The sequence below is a fragment of the Artibeus jamaicensis genome, unplaced genomic scaffold (assembly GCF_021234435.1).
Source record: "Artibeus jamaicensis isolate MK-2021 breed Jamaican fruit bat unplaced genomic scaffold, CSHL_Jam_final contig_497, whole genome shotgun sequence".
In the NCBI taxonomy this organism is placed as follows: domain Eukaryota; kingdom Metazoa; phylum Chordata; class Mammalia; order Chiroptera; family Phyllostomidae; genus Artibeus; species Artibeus jamaicensis.
Window position 1 is genome coordinate 5,755,602 of NW_026521863.1, and position 16,707 is coordinate 5,772,308.

The 16,707-nt window shown below is 51.3% G+C and overlaps 1 protein-coding gene across 2 annotated transcripts in view; it reads left to right on the plus strand.

Annotated features, from left to right (window-relative positions):
* Positions 1-2,428: 2,428 nt before the first annotated feature.
* The window catches only part of EZR (ezrin), a 46,255-nt gene continuing 31,976 nt past the window's right edge, over positions 2,429-16,707 (plus strand). The window contains exons 1-2 of one of the 2 annotated variants that reach the window (XM_037126222.2): positions 2,429-2,536; positions 3,404-3,496. In XM_037126222.2, coding sequence (XP_036982117.1) covers positions 3,485-3,496 — 12 coding nt within the window. In that variant the 5' untranslated portion in view covers positions 2,429-2,536; positions 3,404-3,484. Of the gene's footprint in view, positions 2,537-2,622; positions 2,646-3,403; positions 3,497-16,707 lie in introns of those variants that run through there. The other variant, XM_053668694.1, reaches the window with a different exon arrangement.

Consider the following 16,707-nt stretch of genomic DNA (forward strand, 5'->3'; position numbering starts at 1 on the left):
GAGGGAGAGAAACAGTGATGTGAGAGAGAAACATCAGGGTTGCCCCTTGCGTGCTTCCAACCGAGGACTTGGCCTGCAACCCAGGTATGTGCCCTGACCAGGAATGGAACCGGCGACCTTGTGGTTCGCAAGCTGGTACTCAAGCCACTGAACCACACCAGCCAGGTTCCCTGAGACTTATTGACCCCCAGTTCCTAAGGTGGGGCATGAGTGATTTTTATGCACATCAAAGCTTCCGTACCACTGTCCTAAATAATTCTTACAGATTCACTGAGCTTGTCTTCAGTGTGTGTTGTGGGAGGAGGGGGGCAGATGTGGCTGTGTGGTGGGGTATTAGGCTCTGTAAGTAGGTGACAATAAATTACCACTGGAAAGTCACCTGAAACCACTCATAAGATACAGTAAAAATCTTTTTTTTCTTGGGAGAGGGCTATATAGTAGCAAGTAAATATAATGTGTAATACTTCCCTAATGTATAATATATGAGAAATGCATATGCAAAATAGGACTCTATATTATTTTGACCAATGCAGGAAAAGTAGACCTGCAAGTCGAATTTGAGTAAATTAAACACTCCCACCCTGTGGCTCAGTGACACAAGAACAAGACCACCTCCACTCCACGGAGGAGGAGGAGGAGGAGGCGGGGGCTCAGGCTGAGAGTTGCGCCCAAGGGGACTGCTGCGAGTGCTCGGTCTGAATTCAGACACAGCTCTCTGCTTCCGAAACCTGCCATCTCCTTCGTTTTCAGCATTTCCCTAAAGGGTCAAGTTCAGAAACAAAGGTTGTGGGCCACTGCTATTCCAAATCTCTAGTTTAGAAGACAATACGCTGACATGAAAGACTGGGAGCATAGACTCTCAGCAGAGTTAGACCAAAAGTGGCCAGCAAGGCTCTGGGCAGTGACGAGAGGTGATGGTCATCTCCTGCAGGAAGATGTCTGATCCGAACCTTTATTACTATAGGTCACTTAGGTGTTGCTCCAAGTTTTCTTCCCACCACAGTTACCTTTTCATCTTCATTTGAATGAAAAAGAAAGCCAGCCTTTCCGAGGGAACAGTCTTGTCTGCATAGTGGACAAAATATCAGGAAAGGCCACCTTCTTCACCGGAACGCTGCAATGCCCTGGGCCTGCAGTGGGAAGGTCACAGGTGCCCACTAACGGTGGGGGGGGGGAGCGGAAGCAGCCAGCTCCTGTGGCAGGTCAGGCATCACCAGGAGCCCCACAGTGTGCTAAGCCTTTTGCACACCTGATTCCACTGAATCCCCACAAACCTCCGTAGGAGGGTGTGCTACGAGTGTCCCCGGTCCGCACATCGGGGGAGTGTGGTGGTGCTTTGCCCCAAGTCAGTGGTCACTCTGTATAGGGGTAGACTTGAGCGCTTCTATGTGCTAGGCACTTTTCTAGGCATCTTACATGTTATCACCTCCTTTGATCCTCATAGCCACCCCATGACATAGGTGCCATAATTACACCACAGGCAGTCAGTGGTGAGCCCAGGAAAGGAGTCCCGCAGGTGCTCTGGTCTCAACCCTCAGTCTGCATCACAACCACCTTGAGGGAAGACAAAGGCTGCTGGGCCCCTCAGCCCAGAGTTTCTGATTCCTAGGTTTGGGGGAATTCCTGGAAATGGCTTTTTCTGCAAATTCCCAGGGGATGTGTGGCGCTCCCGGTTTGGGAAGCAGAACTCCAGACCAGCTCTCTGAAATCATGGTGCAGCAAACCCTATTGGCCACCGAAGTGCATGTGTTTTTTAAAATCCCTGAGAGCTACTTGCAAAAGTACTGAAAATAAGTCCTTGCATTTCTCCCTCTGGAGATTTTTGTTACAGCTCCAAAAATCTGGAGATTTTTGTTACACTGTGTGTCCTTAAACGAGAGTGTTCAGCGATACAACGTCCTCACGCTCCTGCCCTTCTGGGCCACTTCGGACCCGGCTGGCCGGCCACGTGCACTGGGACACAACTGCCAGATAAAGTCCAGCCCAGGCTCCGGGTTCTCAGAACCCCGCCTCGGTCCCGGCGCAAGGACAAAATGACCTGACCACGGGGGCAGCCGCACCCCAGAACGGCCCAGCACTTCCACTGTGGCCACCGGTCCTCCAGGTTTATTTACATTTTCTTGATTTCCCTCAGTCCAGATGGGGCAGGCAGTCTCACACTTTACACCTGCAATCAAATTCGGCAAAGTTCTCCAAGGGCAAAGGGACGGGCAGCGAAGAAGGAAAGGTCTTTACGTAGAAAAGAGGCTGCGGGGCGGGTGGGACAAGGAACGCGCCTCACTCCGGTCTCCGCGGCCCCCGGGGCGCTGGGCGGGGCAAGGCGGGGCGGGTGGGAGGCGGAGGGCGCCGGGGGCGTGGGCAGTGGCCGCAGCCATCTTGCGCGCGGGCGCACCTCGCAGGTCGGGCGGGCGGGGCGGTTAGGGGCGCGGCCCCAGGACCCCGCCCCTCCGGGGACACAAGGCTGCACCGGCCGCGGGCACACAGCGCCGACGCACCGAGAGCCGAGGAGCTCAGCAGACCTTTGCACGCTCCGTGGGTGAGCCGAGCGAGCGGCCCTAGTTGGCGGGCGGAGGGGTCGGTCCGGGCCGGGGGATTAGCGACGCGCGCTCCGCGGAGGGGACAGTGGCTGGGGCTCGACGACAGGTGTGGCTGGGCCGGCCTGGCGGAGGGGTGGACGGCGCCTGAGCCCCGGACTAGTGGTCCCTGAGGGGAGCAGGCCTTGGGGTCCCGGGGTCCCGGGGTGTGCGGCCCGTAGGGTCGCCGCCTGGCCCCCAGCGCACGGTTCCTTGGTTGGCCCCAGTGAGCGGCAGGTGAGGCTGAACCTGCCAGTGCGGTCGCGCCGGCTGCTCCGCGCGCCGCCGTCTTCTTTCCTCTGCCCCCTCGGGCCCCCCTCCCGAAGTGCCGGCGGAGCCCGGGCTGCGTGGACGCGCCCCTGTCCGCGTCCCTCCCGCCTCGCCGAGCCAGGCGGGGACAGTTTTTAAAAAGTGTTTCTCAAAGGCTTGACGGTTGTGGTTTCAGCCGTGGGGCAAACGGTTGCTTCACAAAGTGAAACTTGTTTCTACCGGGCTCCCCGCTGGCTTCCGGGAAGCCCCGAAAAGTGCCCGGTGGACCCTGGCCCGGCCGCCCCTGCGTCCCCGCGCCGCCCCGCCCGCGCTCGGCGCCCGGGCCTCCGACACTCCGGGTCCCGGGTCCTCGCGGCCCGGCCTGCGCGCGGTCCCCGCCGAGGCCCGCCGCCCGCGTCCCGGCGCCCCTCGGCGCGCGCCCGCCCGGGCCCGTCGTCACGGCAGATTGGGCGGTGACTCATCCCGAGCGCGCCGCCCGGCCCGCGGGTTCTTAAGCGGCAGCGCGCGGGGCGGGAGGACGGGGGCCGCCTGGGCGCTCTAACGCGTGCGCCTGCCTTCAGGTCCCGAGAGCAGAGCCGTCTCAGCTGCCGCTGGCGACTAGTGTTTCCTGAGAATTGAGGAAAACCCACCAGGAACCGAAAATGCCGAAACCAGTAAGTAACCCAGCCTCTGAGCTGGGTCGCACCTTCAGGCTCCATTTCCGAGCGGAGTTAACACCTGGGGGAGGTGTTGGGACAGCTCTTTGTAAACAGGGTTCTTTTTGAGCCGCCAAGACGGCGGGAGCAGATCGTTTTGTTCCTTGTTGGTCGTTTCGTGAACTCGAAGAAAACGCAATGGGGGTGCTTTTTCTTTTGCGAGTCCCCCCCCCACCCCCCGCCCCGATAGTTAGGGACTTTTATAAAAACCAGAATCCCCTACTACACCGCTTCTGTCTGTTTAAAAAGCGGATTCTAATGCAACTTGGTTCTTGAAAAGAAGGTTGTCCAAATCGCAGGGAGAGCCAGGTGGCTTCCGGTGACGCACACAGACTCCAGTCCCTGCAAGTGCCCTGGACAAATGCGCCCGGAATCTGCCTGTGGCACTTCTCAGGGCGTCTGGCGAAGGAAGCAGTGTTGTGGCCGGCACTCGGGCCGTTCCCCCGGCCTGCGAGGCGGTGCTCGGTCACTCCGGGAATTTGCTAGTGCAGCAGGATTCCTATCTCTCCTTGAGAGGGCTCGTCTTGGACCTGAAGTGCAGATGAGGGAGGGCAGCCCTGGAGTTCGATAAGGTGCCTCTTCCCCGGCCTCTCTCGGCGGCGCGCGCCTGCTGCATCCCATAAACATCAGCTAATTAAAGTGCTGCCTAGCCGCACCTGTCCCTGAATCTGAGCGTGTCGCGTCTCGGTGAGGTTGCCGGCCAGGCGGAAAGGTGTTTCGGCTTTCTTTCTAGTTATGGGAAGAAGGCAGGTCCTTTGTGCGGGGCATTTCTTAGAAAGTTGTGTCTTTAACACAGGGAAACTGGTGGCTAGATACTGGGGAGAGGATTTACAGTTTTTTAATTGAGTTTTGAGCCATGGTGGAGAAAATATCTGGATTCATTAAAAATTGCAATAAAAGATTCATATGGAATTTATTTCTAGCGTTACAAACAAGTTCTGTAGTTAGTGCTCGTGAACTTTTTCTACTGTTAAATGTTAGATTTTCTAAAAGGAGCTTTTAATTAATATTTTATTTTACTGTTAGGTTAAGTAAGTTACTGTATTAATATGCCAATAGAGGCAGAAGCTAATATAGTTTTTGCCTAAATTACATCATAAAGATGATTCATTCATGCTACAAAAAGTTCTTTTCCTGCACGACATTCTTTTTTTATTTATTTACTTTTAGTGATAGGGGAAGGAAGGGAGAAAAAGAGGGAGAGGGACCACAGTGTGCGAGAGATACATCCATGTGTTGCCTCCCACGTGCCCCCAAACTGCGGACCTGGCCCACAACCCAGACAGACATGTCTGGGTTGGAATTGGCTAGGAATTGAACTGGTGACCTTTCAGTTTGTGGGCTGTAGCTCAGTCCACTGAGTCACTCCAGCCAGCGCCCTACGCAAAATTCTTCATTTCAAACTTGCAAGGGGCACGTGACATCCAGGCTCTTTCCGATGAAACTGACCGGAACACAGGCCCTCACTCAGGGCCCAGGGCCCTGCATCCAGGCAGAGCTGGCCTCGGAGCAGGCCTGCCGGAAGCGTGGTTTTCTGCGTTTCCATAAGAGAAAAGGTGTGCGGTTCAGCATTTACGATCTCCCTCAGAAAAAAGTCAGCACGCCAGTTCCCATCCTACTTCTCTTTCTCATTTCTCACACTGAACCTGAATTTATTTTATTTTTCTGTTTTTATTGTAGTTAAATGTACCTATCGTCTTACCAAACGGAAACTCTGTACCTATTAAACACTGCCTCCCCTTTCCCCTCCCCCCTCTCCCCTGGGCCCCGGCAACCACCCTCTCCTTCCTGTCTCAGTGAGTTTGCCTGCCCAGGGACCTCAGTAAGGAGAGTCACAGTATTCGCCCTTTTGTGTCTGGCTCATTTCACTCAGCACGATGTCCTCAAGGTCCACCCAGCTTGTCGCATGTGTCGGAATGTCCTTCCTTTTCAAGGCTTTTTCTCCTGGTGGGTACATTTTAACTTCATTTTGCTTTCAAGGTCTTCGGTGATGGATCAGACACTTAGAAAATGTTTTTCTGGCAAAGCGAGGATGGTTGTTCAGTTGGTAAGAAGTGGGAGTCGCCATCACCCCATGTGTTAGGGTCCTGATAACCAGAACCCCATTTTGAAAGACTGATTTTATATAATGTCTACAGCTGTAATTTCAAAACAGTGTTGGGGAGCCCAGGCTGGGGAGCTCAGTTGACTAGAGTCACCCCAATACACTAAGGTTGTGGGTTCAACCCCCAGTCAGGGCACGTGCAAGAATCAACCAAGGAAAGTGTAAATGAGCAGGACAGCAAATTGATGTTTCTCACCCTCTGTCTCTCTAAAATCAAAGCAGTGTTGGAAGGTCGCCTTTTAGGTGAACCACTTGGGACAGTCCCACCTGCCTACTTTTTGGTGGTGTGGGAGCAAGAGAGAGAGACACACACACAGACAGACAGACATGTGCGCGCGTACACACACACAAAAGGAAGCCTTTCTTCATCTGAACTGAATTAGGGCCACCCCGCAGGGTGGCTCTTCCCTGCAGGTGGCCGAGAAGAGCCTGGGAACTTGCACACGCTGGATATGTCCCTCACAGAGGGGTCACTGATTCTTACTGTTCAAGCCCAAGCTGAGCATTTTGTCCGGCGGCTTCCGGTGGCCTGGGACTGACCACAGGGCTGAGCCGAGCACCCTGCCCCGCAAAGACAGGTGCATCCGAGTCCCTGGGGTTTGGAGCCTCCACCTGGCCCTGGAATGTGTAATAAGTGTTTTTGATTGATTTGTCTAAACTGAGTCAGTGGATGGCTTACTCATAAAACAGTATAAATGAAACGATATGTATTTGCTTTCTCCAAACACTGCTTTTCCAATCGCCGCTTGTTGGAAAGGCGGAGTGCTCGCTCGTCCAGCAAGGCACGGGGAGCCCGCACAGGTGGCCAGGCCACGTCTGCCCCGGCGGGGTGTGGTTTGCAGTCATGAGTCCCCCACCTGGGCTCTTGCTGAAACACGGGCTGTGGCACGGTGAAGAGGAAGCCCACCTGGTGGGGGAGAGGGTGGGCCTGGCTGAGAGTAACTCTTCAGCTGAGTCTTGCCTGGGCCCCTGGGAAGGGACTGCTGGGCCCAGTGGCTGGCCTTGCCTTGCCTTTCCCCAGCTGCCTGGAGGCAGGACTCCTGCATGACTGGTAGAGGCCAGGGAGGCCAGCTGGAGGGCCAGCAGCCCCCACACCCGCTGCTCCTCGCAGCTCCCTGCCCCTGGGGAGCCGCTGGGGGTTGGTGTCCAGGTTCCCGGCTCACAGGAAGCAGCCTTTGTGCTCACATTCAGCCGAGGGTGATCCGCGGCGCTCCTTCCCCCTCCTCCCGTCCCCCCACTTGCTGTCTTCATTGTAATGGAAAGGCGGTGCGGGCATTAGAAAGGGAAACCTCTGCCATCCAGCGTGGGCCTGGAAAGGGGGACACGGCAAGCCCCCAGCTCTGAAAGCTCCTCTGAGGAGCTGAGGGCTGAACTGCCTCGAAGCGGCCCCAGCGGGACGGGGCCCCAACCTCTCATTCCTAAAGTGTTGGTGTGGAAGTTTCTAATAAAAAAGTACATTTTCCCTTCAGAGAGACACTCGGGAAGTGCATTCAAAATTCTGGCCCATGCCAAAACTTTCAAATAATTTCTGAGCTCGCCTTGGCTCTCTGGGAATACACAGCCTTTTCCTCGACAAGGTAACAGGGTCGGAGCTTGCTGAGTGTGCCGCCGGTCTGGCCTCCGCCCTCCCACCCGTGGAGGGGAACACATTGCATCTGTGTTCTGTCCGCCCTCCTCCTCCAACATGGGCTGAGCGCCAGGTAGGTAGCTAAGACTTTCCCATGTGGCGGTGGGAAGTGCTGGCTGGGGTTAGTCATTTGTCCTCGTCACACTGTAGGGCACAATGAGTCTGTCTGTCCATTCCCTCATTAGTTCAGGGAGTGCTGACCCCCATCCATCACTGTGCTAGGTGTTGAGGCTGCCGAGATGGGCAGGCACTGAAACAGCTCCCCCCACCTCTTCACGGTGGACTTACACTGCAGGGGGGGGGCAATGGTAATCACTGGTGACTTGGGTCTGTAATGATGTGCGCTGGCCACAGTTGGGGGCAGTGCTGGCCAGGGAGGTGAGGGAGGCCCCAAGGAGGAGATGGCTGTGCTGAGCAATGTGGAGAATGAAGGCGCCTTTGCTAGTGGAGGAGGAGGCGGCAGAGGCGGGGACTGGGCCAGGCTGGGGGCGGCCTCTGCAGGGGCCCCGTGGGCGAGGGAGTAGGCCGAGTTCAGGGTTCCCAATGAAGGCCAGCATGGAGAGAGAGGACAATGGAGGCCAGTCAGGCAGAACCTTCCTCGTGGGCTGTAGCCGGCCGTATCTGGGGCTCACCTCCAGGGGAGGCAGCGGAAGGAGGGGACGTGACCGGATCTCCCTTTGGCAAGGTCACCGCAGCCGCAGTGTGGGAGTCTGCAGGAGGCAGGGCGCCAGGGGTGGGGATGGTGGACCACGGGGGCGGCCCTGGGTGGTGGTGGTGGGGCAGGCGGAGAGATGTGGATGCGTGTGGGAGGTGAACTTGCTGGGCGCGGTGATGGGCGGGTGGGCGGACGGGCGGTGTCGGCCTGACTCCCGGTGTCTGGCTTGCATAACTGAACGGCTGGTGGTGCCATTCACTGAGATAAGGCACCTGGAGAAGGACCAGGCGTGGGAGGGAAGGCGGAGGGTTTGGTTTGTACATTTGTAACTGCCGCTGATGACAGAAGCCCTTGGCCTTTTTTCATTATTGTAACCACTGCCTCCCAAAAGGTACACAAACACCAGACTTTTGAAACTGCAGCATAAGTTTAATCCACGTAACGAAAAGTAATCAGCAGCTTCTTAGGTTTCTCCTGAGTGTGTGGACACACACACACACACACACACACACACACACACACATTCGAAAGTTAGGGTTGAGCCAGTGCGGTGCTCTTAACCTTGGGTGGCCATGATCGTGTGGAGACACAGAGGTTCCTGGGTCCCACACAGCGCTGCCGAATGTCCACCCCTGCAGCCCGCGGGACTGGGCACCTGCATGTTAAAGAAGCTTCCCAGGTGGTTTTGATGGGCCCCAGAGTTGGGGGACTGCTGATTTCACCAGAAAAAGGGCAGGTTCAGTGCAGCAAAGCCCCCGACAGAGCTGGTGCTGAGGGTTCTGTGTGTGAGCAGGGACCGGAGCCCATGGTGTGTTGAGGGGGCAGCAAAGCCTGGTGTCCAGAGGGTCCACTCAGGCTGGTGTGGGTGTGGTTGCACAGTCCCTTTCCTCAAGTTCCAGCGTCAAGGCCGTGGGCGCCATCATTGGTCTTGGAGCCTGGCCTGGCCGGGCAAGAGGAGATAGCGGGATGGCGTCGAACTCCAGAACGTCGGGGCCAGCCGAGGTGGACGATAGCATCTCTCTGATTTGAGCTGCTCTGTGTAGGGAGCTGGGGTGCAGAGCTTGTCTGGCAGTGACCTGGGAGGGGCTCCCACACTTTGGCTCTCTTTGCTTTTAAAGAGAAAAGGGGGTGGGGGCTTTCTGTCAAAGAGCAGGGAGGAGAGCGCCCCCTGCGCTTCCCTCTCTTCCTTGCACCCTGGCGCTTCCACACTGACCTCTCTGGTTAGTCCCGGTCCTAAGTCATGAGATCGTGGCTTCTAACAAGAATTTGAACAATTGTATTAATACCTATAGTTTGGGAAGGTAAAACAGCATCACTCTTTTTAGTGAATTACAATTTTTCTTAATCTTTTTGTGCTTAAACTTTTGTGTATCTTTGACAATTCAGAGAGTCGTAGGACGGTTCGGTATGCCCACCCACTTTGTGAGTGTTCAGTCATTTTACTTCTAGTCTGAAACAATAGACTTCAAAGCCTGCTTTCAAGATCAGTGAATGTGTTTTTTAATGATCCCTTATGCGTTCCCCAAATACCGTAAGTAGTTTTTAAGTTAAGCATTAGATGTGTTTGCCACCACTAGTTAAATGTGGAATATTTATTGAAGAGACCAGAAGGGGGAATTCTTTTCTTTCTAACATACTTTACCATTCATGCCTGTGGACATAAAGAATAGAGAGCTTATTCTGTACTTCTGTAAATAGTTTTTTTTAAGAAAAAAATCAGCATTGTGCTATAAGGTGATTAAGAGACGTTTATTAAAGTGAAATGCTTACTATGTAATGTACATATTTTTCCAAATACAAACGTAAATAGCCATATAAAGAGCAGTTTCATAATCAACTACTTACCTGTACTTCAGCAACCCATTGTGCTTTTTTGAATCAATTTTGTCATCTGTAAAATGGGAGTAAGGCTTTTAAATAGAAAGAATGTTACATGAAATAAACTGAGACAAAGCCTATGTCTATGAAATTCAGGTAATTTACCTTCAGGTACTGTAAGGGTTGTATATTTCCTGTGCACTTTTTCCCCTGGAAATTTGTTTCCCAGACTTTTCGGTGTCACCTATAGCTAAAACTAAGGGTTCTTGTTTCCAGGTTGCTATGAGCCAGGTGGTCGGCCCACAGGCCTTTCGGGGAGAACCGCTGGGGGCGGCGTTGGGGCTTGTGGTGAAGGGAGCCCTGTGACGGGGTCCGCCGTGTGTTCCAGTTGTCCCAACTCCCTTGGGGTCCCGTGGGTCCCTCCCTCATTATTGAAACCCTGTCGTGTGCCATGACTGCTGTATGCTGGGACTATGAGGAGGGACCCCTGAAAAAACAATGTATTTATTGCAAATTGTGCGTTTATTCTCACATGCTTAAACTTCGGTCACCTTTAAACTGCTCTTCATTTGATGCAGTACAGCTTTCGAGACTTTCCCCACTGCTCAAAGCAGTTTTGAACTCATCGATTTTGATGCCTGTTAGTGCTTCTGCAGTTTTTTGTTTCACCTCTTCCACATCTGCAAAACATTTCCCTTTGGGGACTTTTTTCATTGGGAGAAACAAACAAAAAGTCACTTGGGGTGAGATCGGGTGAGTAGGGAGGATGGCATGCAGGGTCCTGTCGTTTTTGGTCGAAAACTGCTGAAAACTCAGTGTGGTGTGGGCAGGTGCACTTGTAAGTCACCCATCGTGAAATGGGCAAAGGCATCGAAAGAGTCTTCAAAAAAAATGTCACTGAAGCCTAACACAGCCTCTCACAACAACACCAGCTGGTCCACTGATACAGATGGGTTCCTGCAACACTCACGTAGCTGGGGAAGCCTGTACTCCAAGGGAGCCACCCTCCAGAAGATAATTTGGGTTTTGGGGGGATCCCCTCATATAAAAATAAGGAAGATAAGTTTTGCCTTTAACAGATTCTCAGTCTAATAGGGGAGTCAGGCTGGTTAACAGAGAAGAGCATCACTGGGTAAGTTAGGTGGTAGGGGTGCACACAGAAGATGAAGTTCTGCCCTGCAGAGCTGGGGGGTGCAGGTGGGTGTGGAGGGACACATCAGAGCTCCCAGGACACCAGGGCAGAAGAGCGTGGAGGTGGTGGCAACGGTCAGTTCTGTTTCTCTTTAATTATGATTCACATTCTGATCTCTGAGCCTTTTTAACATTTTAGAGGTAAATGGCAATACTGTTTCAAAGGAAATGAAAACTAATTAACATAATTACCTTTTAATCTGTTATGTGAGGAAACAAACCTTAAACACAAGGTGGAAGTTCTGATCTTAACCTGTTATTGATAAAACAGAGGAACAAATACCACCTAAAGATCAAACCGCAGTACTGATTGTACTTGACTAGAAATGGTAGTTGGGGTACTCAAGTGTTCACATAAAATATTTGAGTTTTTAAAAAAAAGATCAAACTGCAGTAGCCAAATGTGTCAGATTTTGCTTATCTTTTGTTAAGTTTGAAGTCACTTTCCACATCCTATTTTTTTTCTATTTTTGCCCGAGAGATCAGTGTAAAACTGTCTGTCAAAACATTATCATAACAGATATTGCAAATAATTGTTTTTACTTGAGGATGAGATAGGCAAAAGCCAGATCTGGCCGTGGCCTGTTTTTGTACAGGCTCCCAGCTAGAAACGGTTTTTACATTTTTCAAAGTTGTTTAAAACAACAAGAACAGCCATATGCGCCAGACACCGAACATGGCCTGCAAAGCCAAAAATATTTATCTGGCCCTTTACAGAAAAGTTTGCCAACTGCTGCTTTTGGACAAACATAATTATTGCTGCTAAGCATTTGTTATACCTTATATATGTTTTATGATTGAGCTGGTAGTGCTTGGGAACATACCACCACGCCGTTCCCAGTTTAAAAACCAAAAAACACCTCCCAGGCTCTGAGCTGGACACGTTTGGGAGGGCTTCTCCAAGCAGGCACGGCCGGTGCCAAGGTCAGACTTTAAACAAGGCTGGTTGGTGTTGGTGGCCCTTGTTTCTATTGAGAAAGTCATAGTGTCTAGTGTCACACTTGCTAAGCCATTGTATGATGACAGGTTTTTGGCATGTGCTAAAAAAGAAAAAAAAAAAAGGTAGTTTGTACCTGATATTTGAGTTGGAAGGTGACTGATAGATACATAAGTAAGTTGCTTTTTTTTTTTGTCAGTGACCATTTAAAATTAACTCGGCCTCCCAGTGTGTGTGTGTGAGTTTCTGATGACAGACGGTCGAACGTCAGGCCCTCTGTCCAAGTTTAGGCCACTCTGTCCAAGCCTCCCTCACTGCCCGGCCTGTGCCCCTGCCCTGTTTTATTTCCTAGAACTTAAACTCCTGCCTATAACACCAATGTTAGATGCTCATTTCTTTGCCTCTGTCTTTTATGGCTGCAGCAGCGGGAGGCACTGTGGTTTGGGAAAGAAGGCATCGTTCTCTGCTCCTAGAACAAACTTTAAATTCTTGCTTTATTGGCAGATGAAGGGAGGGAGGAGGAGGACCCAGTGGGTGAACATGCTGCCTCTTACATGGGCGCTCTTGGGCGAGCGTCCCTGCTTCCTCCTCTGGGACACTAGGCCCAGGGACCTTCCCTGGCAATTCTGATGAGGCAGATGGGGCGGCCTGGCCCCTGTCCCCACAGAGGACAGAGTAAATTCTGTAGAAGACCCCACTTGTAATTACGAAAGCCAAAACTGATGAGTAGACTTGCGGTTCTCAGGACAGCATCCCTGTTTCCTGATTTGGCCCCACAGTCTGTAGATGTGACCTCACTTCCTGTCCTTTTGTTACCGCAGTGGGCACCACCGCGTCCCTCCACAAAAATTCATTCATTCATTCAACTCATGCATTCCTCATTCAGGACCCACAACAAGCCTGGGGTTTGGGCCCCGAAGGTACCTTGAAGCCCCCGAGACTGTGGGGGAGGGACGGCTCGCTGCTTTGCCAAGAGGTGCAGGCAGTTTGGTTCTCTGTCTTTGCTGGGTGAGGAGTATAAACTAGCGGGCAGAGCGGCTTCTGAGTGGGCAGAGTGTGACGTGCTTTTGTCTGCTTTTTCTCCTGGCCCGTCACTCTGACAGTGGACGTGGAGCCGGGCTGATAGCTCTCCAAGAGCTTGTTCTCACCTGGTTTGGTGGCCAGCACAGTGCCATGTGCTCCCCACTTCAGACCTTCCGTCGTTTTTCGAGCCTTGAGTTTCGGGGGGGTCGGTGCTTTTTCAGATAATATTTTGCCCGCTGCACCATCACCGACCGCATCTATAGGTTCCTTGTAAAACAGGCCTCTGAAGGATGTCCAGCCTTGTTCCTTATGATCTTAAAGAGGAAATCGGACCACCAACCTCTCGGTAAAAGCCTGGCCATAACTATTGGATGAGAGCCATCTCTGTGAAATGTTGTGCGTGTGAGTGTTGATAGTGAGCGTTTCATTGCCTTGGTTAAATAACTGCAGACGTCTCTGCTTCTGGTTGCGGTATCTGCTTACATCACACATTGCTATTTGGGTGAGACTCCCAAGTGGGACTGAGATGGGGAGCGCGGGTGGGGACACTCAGTGTTTGTTATGAAGGGACTGGCCGGACAGGGCAGTTTGGAAATGTGGTTTGGCGGCAGGCTGCACAGCGCGTTGCCTGGTCTGAACAGATGCCCTGTGAAGAGTTTGTGATGCAATGGGGGGAAATTGAATACTGACTACGTTCAGACTATTAAGGAACAGTGTTCAATTATGTTGGAAATAATAATGGTAGGAGTGTGTGTGTGAGCATCCAGTAGGCCCCATGCTGATGTTTTTACAAGTGAAATGATGTATATGCGCACCTTCAAATACGCCAGCAGAAATTTTTTATAGTGGTGGAAAGCTGATGGATCAAGAATGCTAGATAGTTAATGGTGTCAGAGCCAAGCGAAAAATACACGGGGACTCATTAAACCATTTTCTCCACTCACGTGGATGTGTCAGATTTTCCAAAACGAAAAGTTTGTTTTTTTAAGCATATTGAGGGTGGACGGGAAAGATGCTGTTGCATTTCCAAATCACTGAGTGCGGGAGTCCAGTGAGAGCCACGGTGGGAAGGGAGGTCCCTGGGGCAGAGCCACGGTTTCTCGGAGACCCTTGGTGTTCTGAGCAGTGTGGGACTGACGGACGGAGTCCCACCTGGGCCGTCGCTCCCTTCACACACAGGTTTTATTAAAAGGCGACCTCCAGTCACAGTTGCCGTCGACTGGGAGCACACAGAGCTGTTTGTTCCCAGCTAGCTCCGCTCTTACTCTGTATTCCCACGATTCTCCGGGTGGGGGAGGGGGGAGTGCTGTGACCCAACTGGAAACAGGTCACTGTCTCAATAGCAGCATTCTCACGGCTGGAAACTGGAAGTGAGCGTAATAATTGTGGGGCCTCACTAAGTGGAATTTTGTGCAGCCACTTTGAGAGCTCAGTGTAGTGGGGGGCTGGGCCTGGGGGGGTAGACACACCCAGTGGAGCCCCAGGACTTGGGTGGGTGATCGGCCTGGTCCCACCGGCTATCTGCACGCAGTTAGAATCTCATTCCAGACGTGACAAAGCATAAATTAAAGAGTCTTTTTTATTTTCAACTTAATATAATTTCAGAAATACAGAGTGGTTTAGAAGTTTTATTGAAGTTTGCTTATTCAATAGACTTTGTAAGCTTACTGATTTAGTTTAGATTTTTTAAGAACCTGCTCGGGTCTCACTCTTCATTTATGATAGATGGCAGAAGTAAAGACTGCTTGGCCAAATTCAAATACATCTTGTCTAAGCTTCTCCCAGGAGAAGTGTTCTTTAACACTGCACCTTATTTCTGCACATATTAACTAGGGGCGAAGATTTCCAGCAGAAATGGCACAGGATTTAAGTGTAGTTTATTTTATACGTTTTCCCCCAAAACAACAGGCTAGCAGAGTGGTGTGTTTCGGCATTTAGCTTTTCATAGCCTCCCCACGCCCCCTACCCTAGATTAGAAAGACTCTTGACAGACTTCTAAATTTACAAAGAAAATAGTGTATTCCAGGTGGAGAGTGAAGTTGAGTCTTTGTCTTTAATCGCCTCTGTTTTATGAGCCTGGAATTCAAAACCACTGTAGCGCGTGGTAGCCATCTTGGACCTGTCCCTTACCCTGCCTTTACGGGACCTCGAGTCTGTGGGTGTTACTAACCTCACTTCAGTGAGCTAAATCGGTGCTGAAGTACGTATGACATGGCCAGGAAAACTGAAGTCAAGACTTCAAGCTCATTAGACAAAGAGAAAGTGACCTTGAAGGCTAGTTGCTTTTGCCTGCCTTGGGGTCGGGAAAGGAGGGGGTAGATTATTTGTTTCTGAAAAGTAATAGTTGCTTTTGCAGAACGTAACATTTTTGACTATTTCTTTGCCCCTTCCTGTGTAACGTGGCGTCCACACATTCTGGTTTTGTTCCTGTGTTGAAAGTGCACACGGTCATTCCCAGCGCAGGGTCAGCTTCCACTTGGAGAGGCTCACAAAGAAAGATCTTGCATTGCACACGGGCAGCTCATGGCCAGCAGAACTGTTGTCCCTCCCTGCGATTGGCAGGTAAGGAAGTGCCCTCCAGGGTCACTCCGCAGCACCGACCTGGCACTGGGGTGACAGTCACGGCCCTCTCGTAGGTCAGAACCCCAGAAAGCAGTGTTGGACCCCCTCGGTCTCCTGCTCCCAGGAGCGGCATCTGAGCCCAGGATCAGCACGGGCTGTCCCCAGCACACTTTATAGTGGAGGGGACTGGCCACTTTTAAATGCGACTGCCCAGACCGGTCCCCTCCAGCTCTCCCAGGGCCAGATTTCCTCTGGTCATAGTGAGTACAAGCAGGACTGGTTTGTCCGCTTTCTGTGTTGGTAAGAGGCCTTGGCTGACAGGAAGTGGGTCTGGGGGCCGGAAGTGGCTTACTTGCAGAGGCAACAGGAGCTGTTTAGAAAGGTTTGGGATTTCACTACATGTTCTTGAAATCATGGGATGAATATTAGTTGATGTGGGCATTTCCTTATGCATAATTTTATGTAATTTTTCACCCTGCAATTTGAGGATACAAACTTTTCAGAAGTTTAAAACCATTGACTATATTGAAAGATACAACTTCAGGAATAATGAATAATGTTGGGGTGGTTTTTTTTTTAAGATTTTTAAAGTTTATTTTTAGAGAGAGGCAAAAAGAGGGAGAGAAACACTGATCTGTTACTGGGGACTTGACCCACAACCCAGGCATGTGCCCTGACTGGGAATCGAACCAGCAACCTTTCGGCTTGCAGGCTCAATCCACTGAGCCACACCAGCCAGGGCAGGAGTAATGTTTAAGAGCTACACAAATACAAATACTTTTAGGAGCCAGTTACCAGAAGTTGAGAAAATAGTGTAAACCTTTCTGAGCCTCAGTTTCCCCAGATTTTATAGGAAGGTAGTCAGATTAGGTAACTTTACACTTTTTACCAGGCAGTCTGGTTTAAAATTACCGTACAAAATAGTTACACCGTGTCACTGTTTTAATTATGCTACTCACAACATGTATTTGTAAAACAAAAAGTGATATAAAATGTAACAATGTCACATTTTATTTTGGCCTATTATCGTTATTATTGATGTTAAAGAATTTTAAAGAGACTTTAAAGGAAGGGAGAGAGAAGCATTTCTTTGTTGTTCCACTTATCTATGCATTCATTGGTTGCTTCTTGCTTGTGCCCCGACCAAGGATTGAACCCGCAACCTTGGCATATTGTGATGACTCTAACCAGCTGAGCTACATGGCCAAGGCTGGCCTCTATATCCTTAAATTGTAACATATCCTACCTGAGA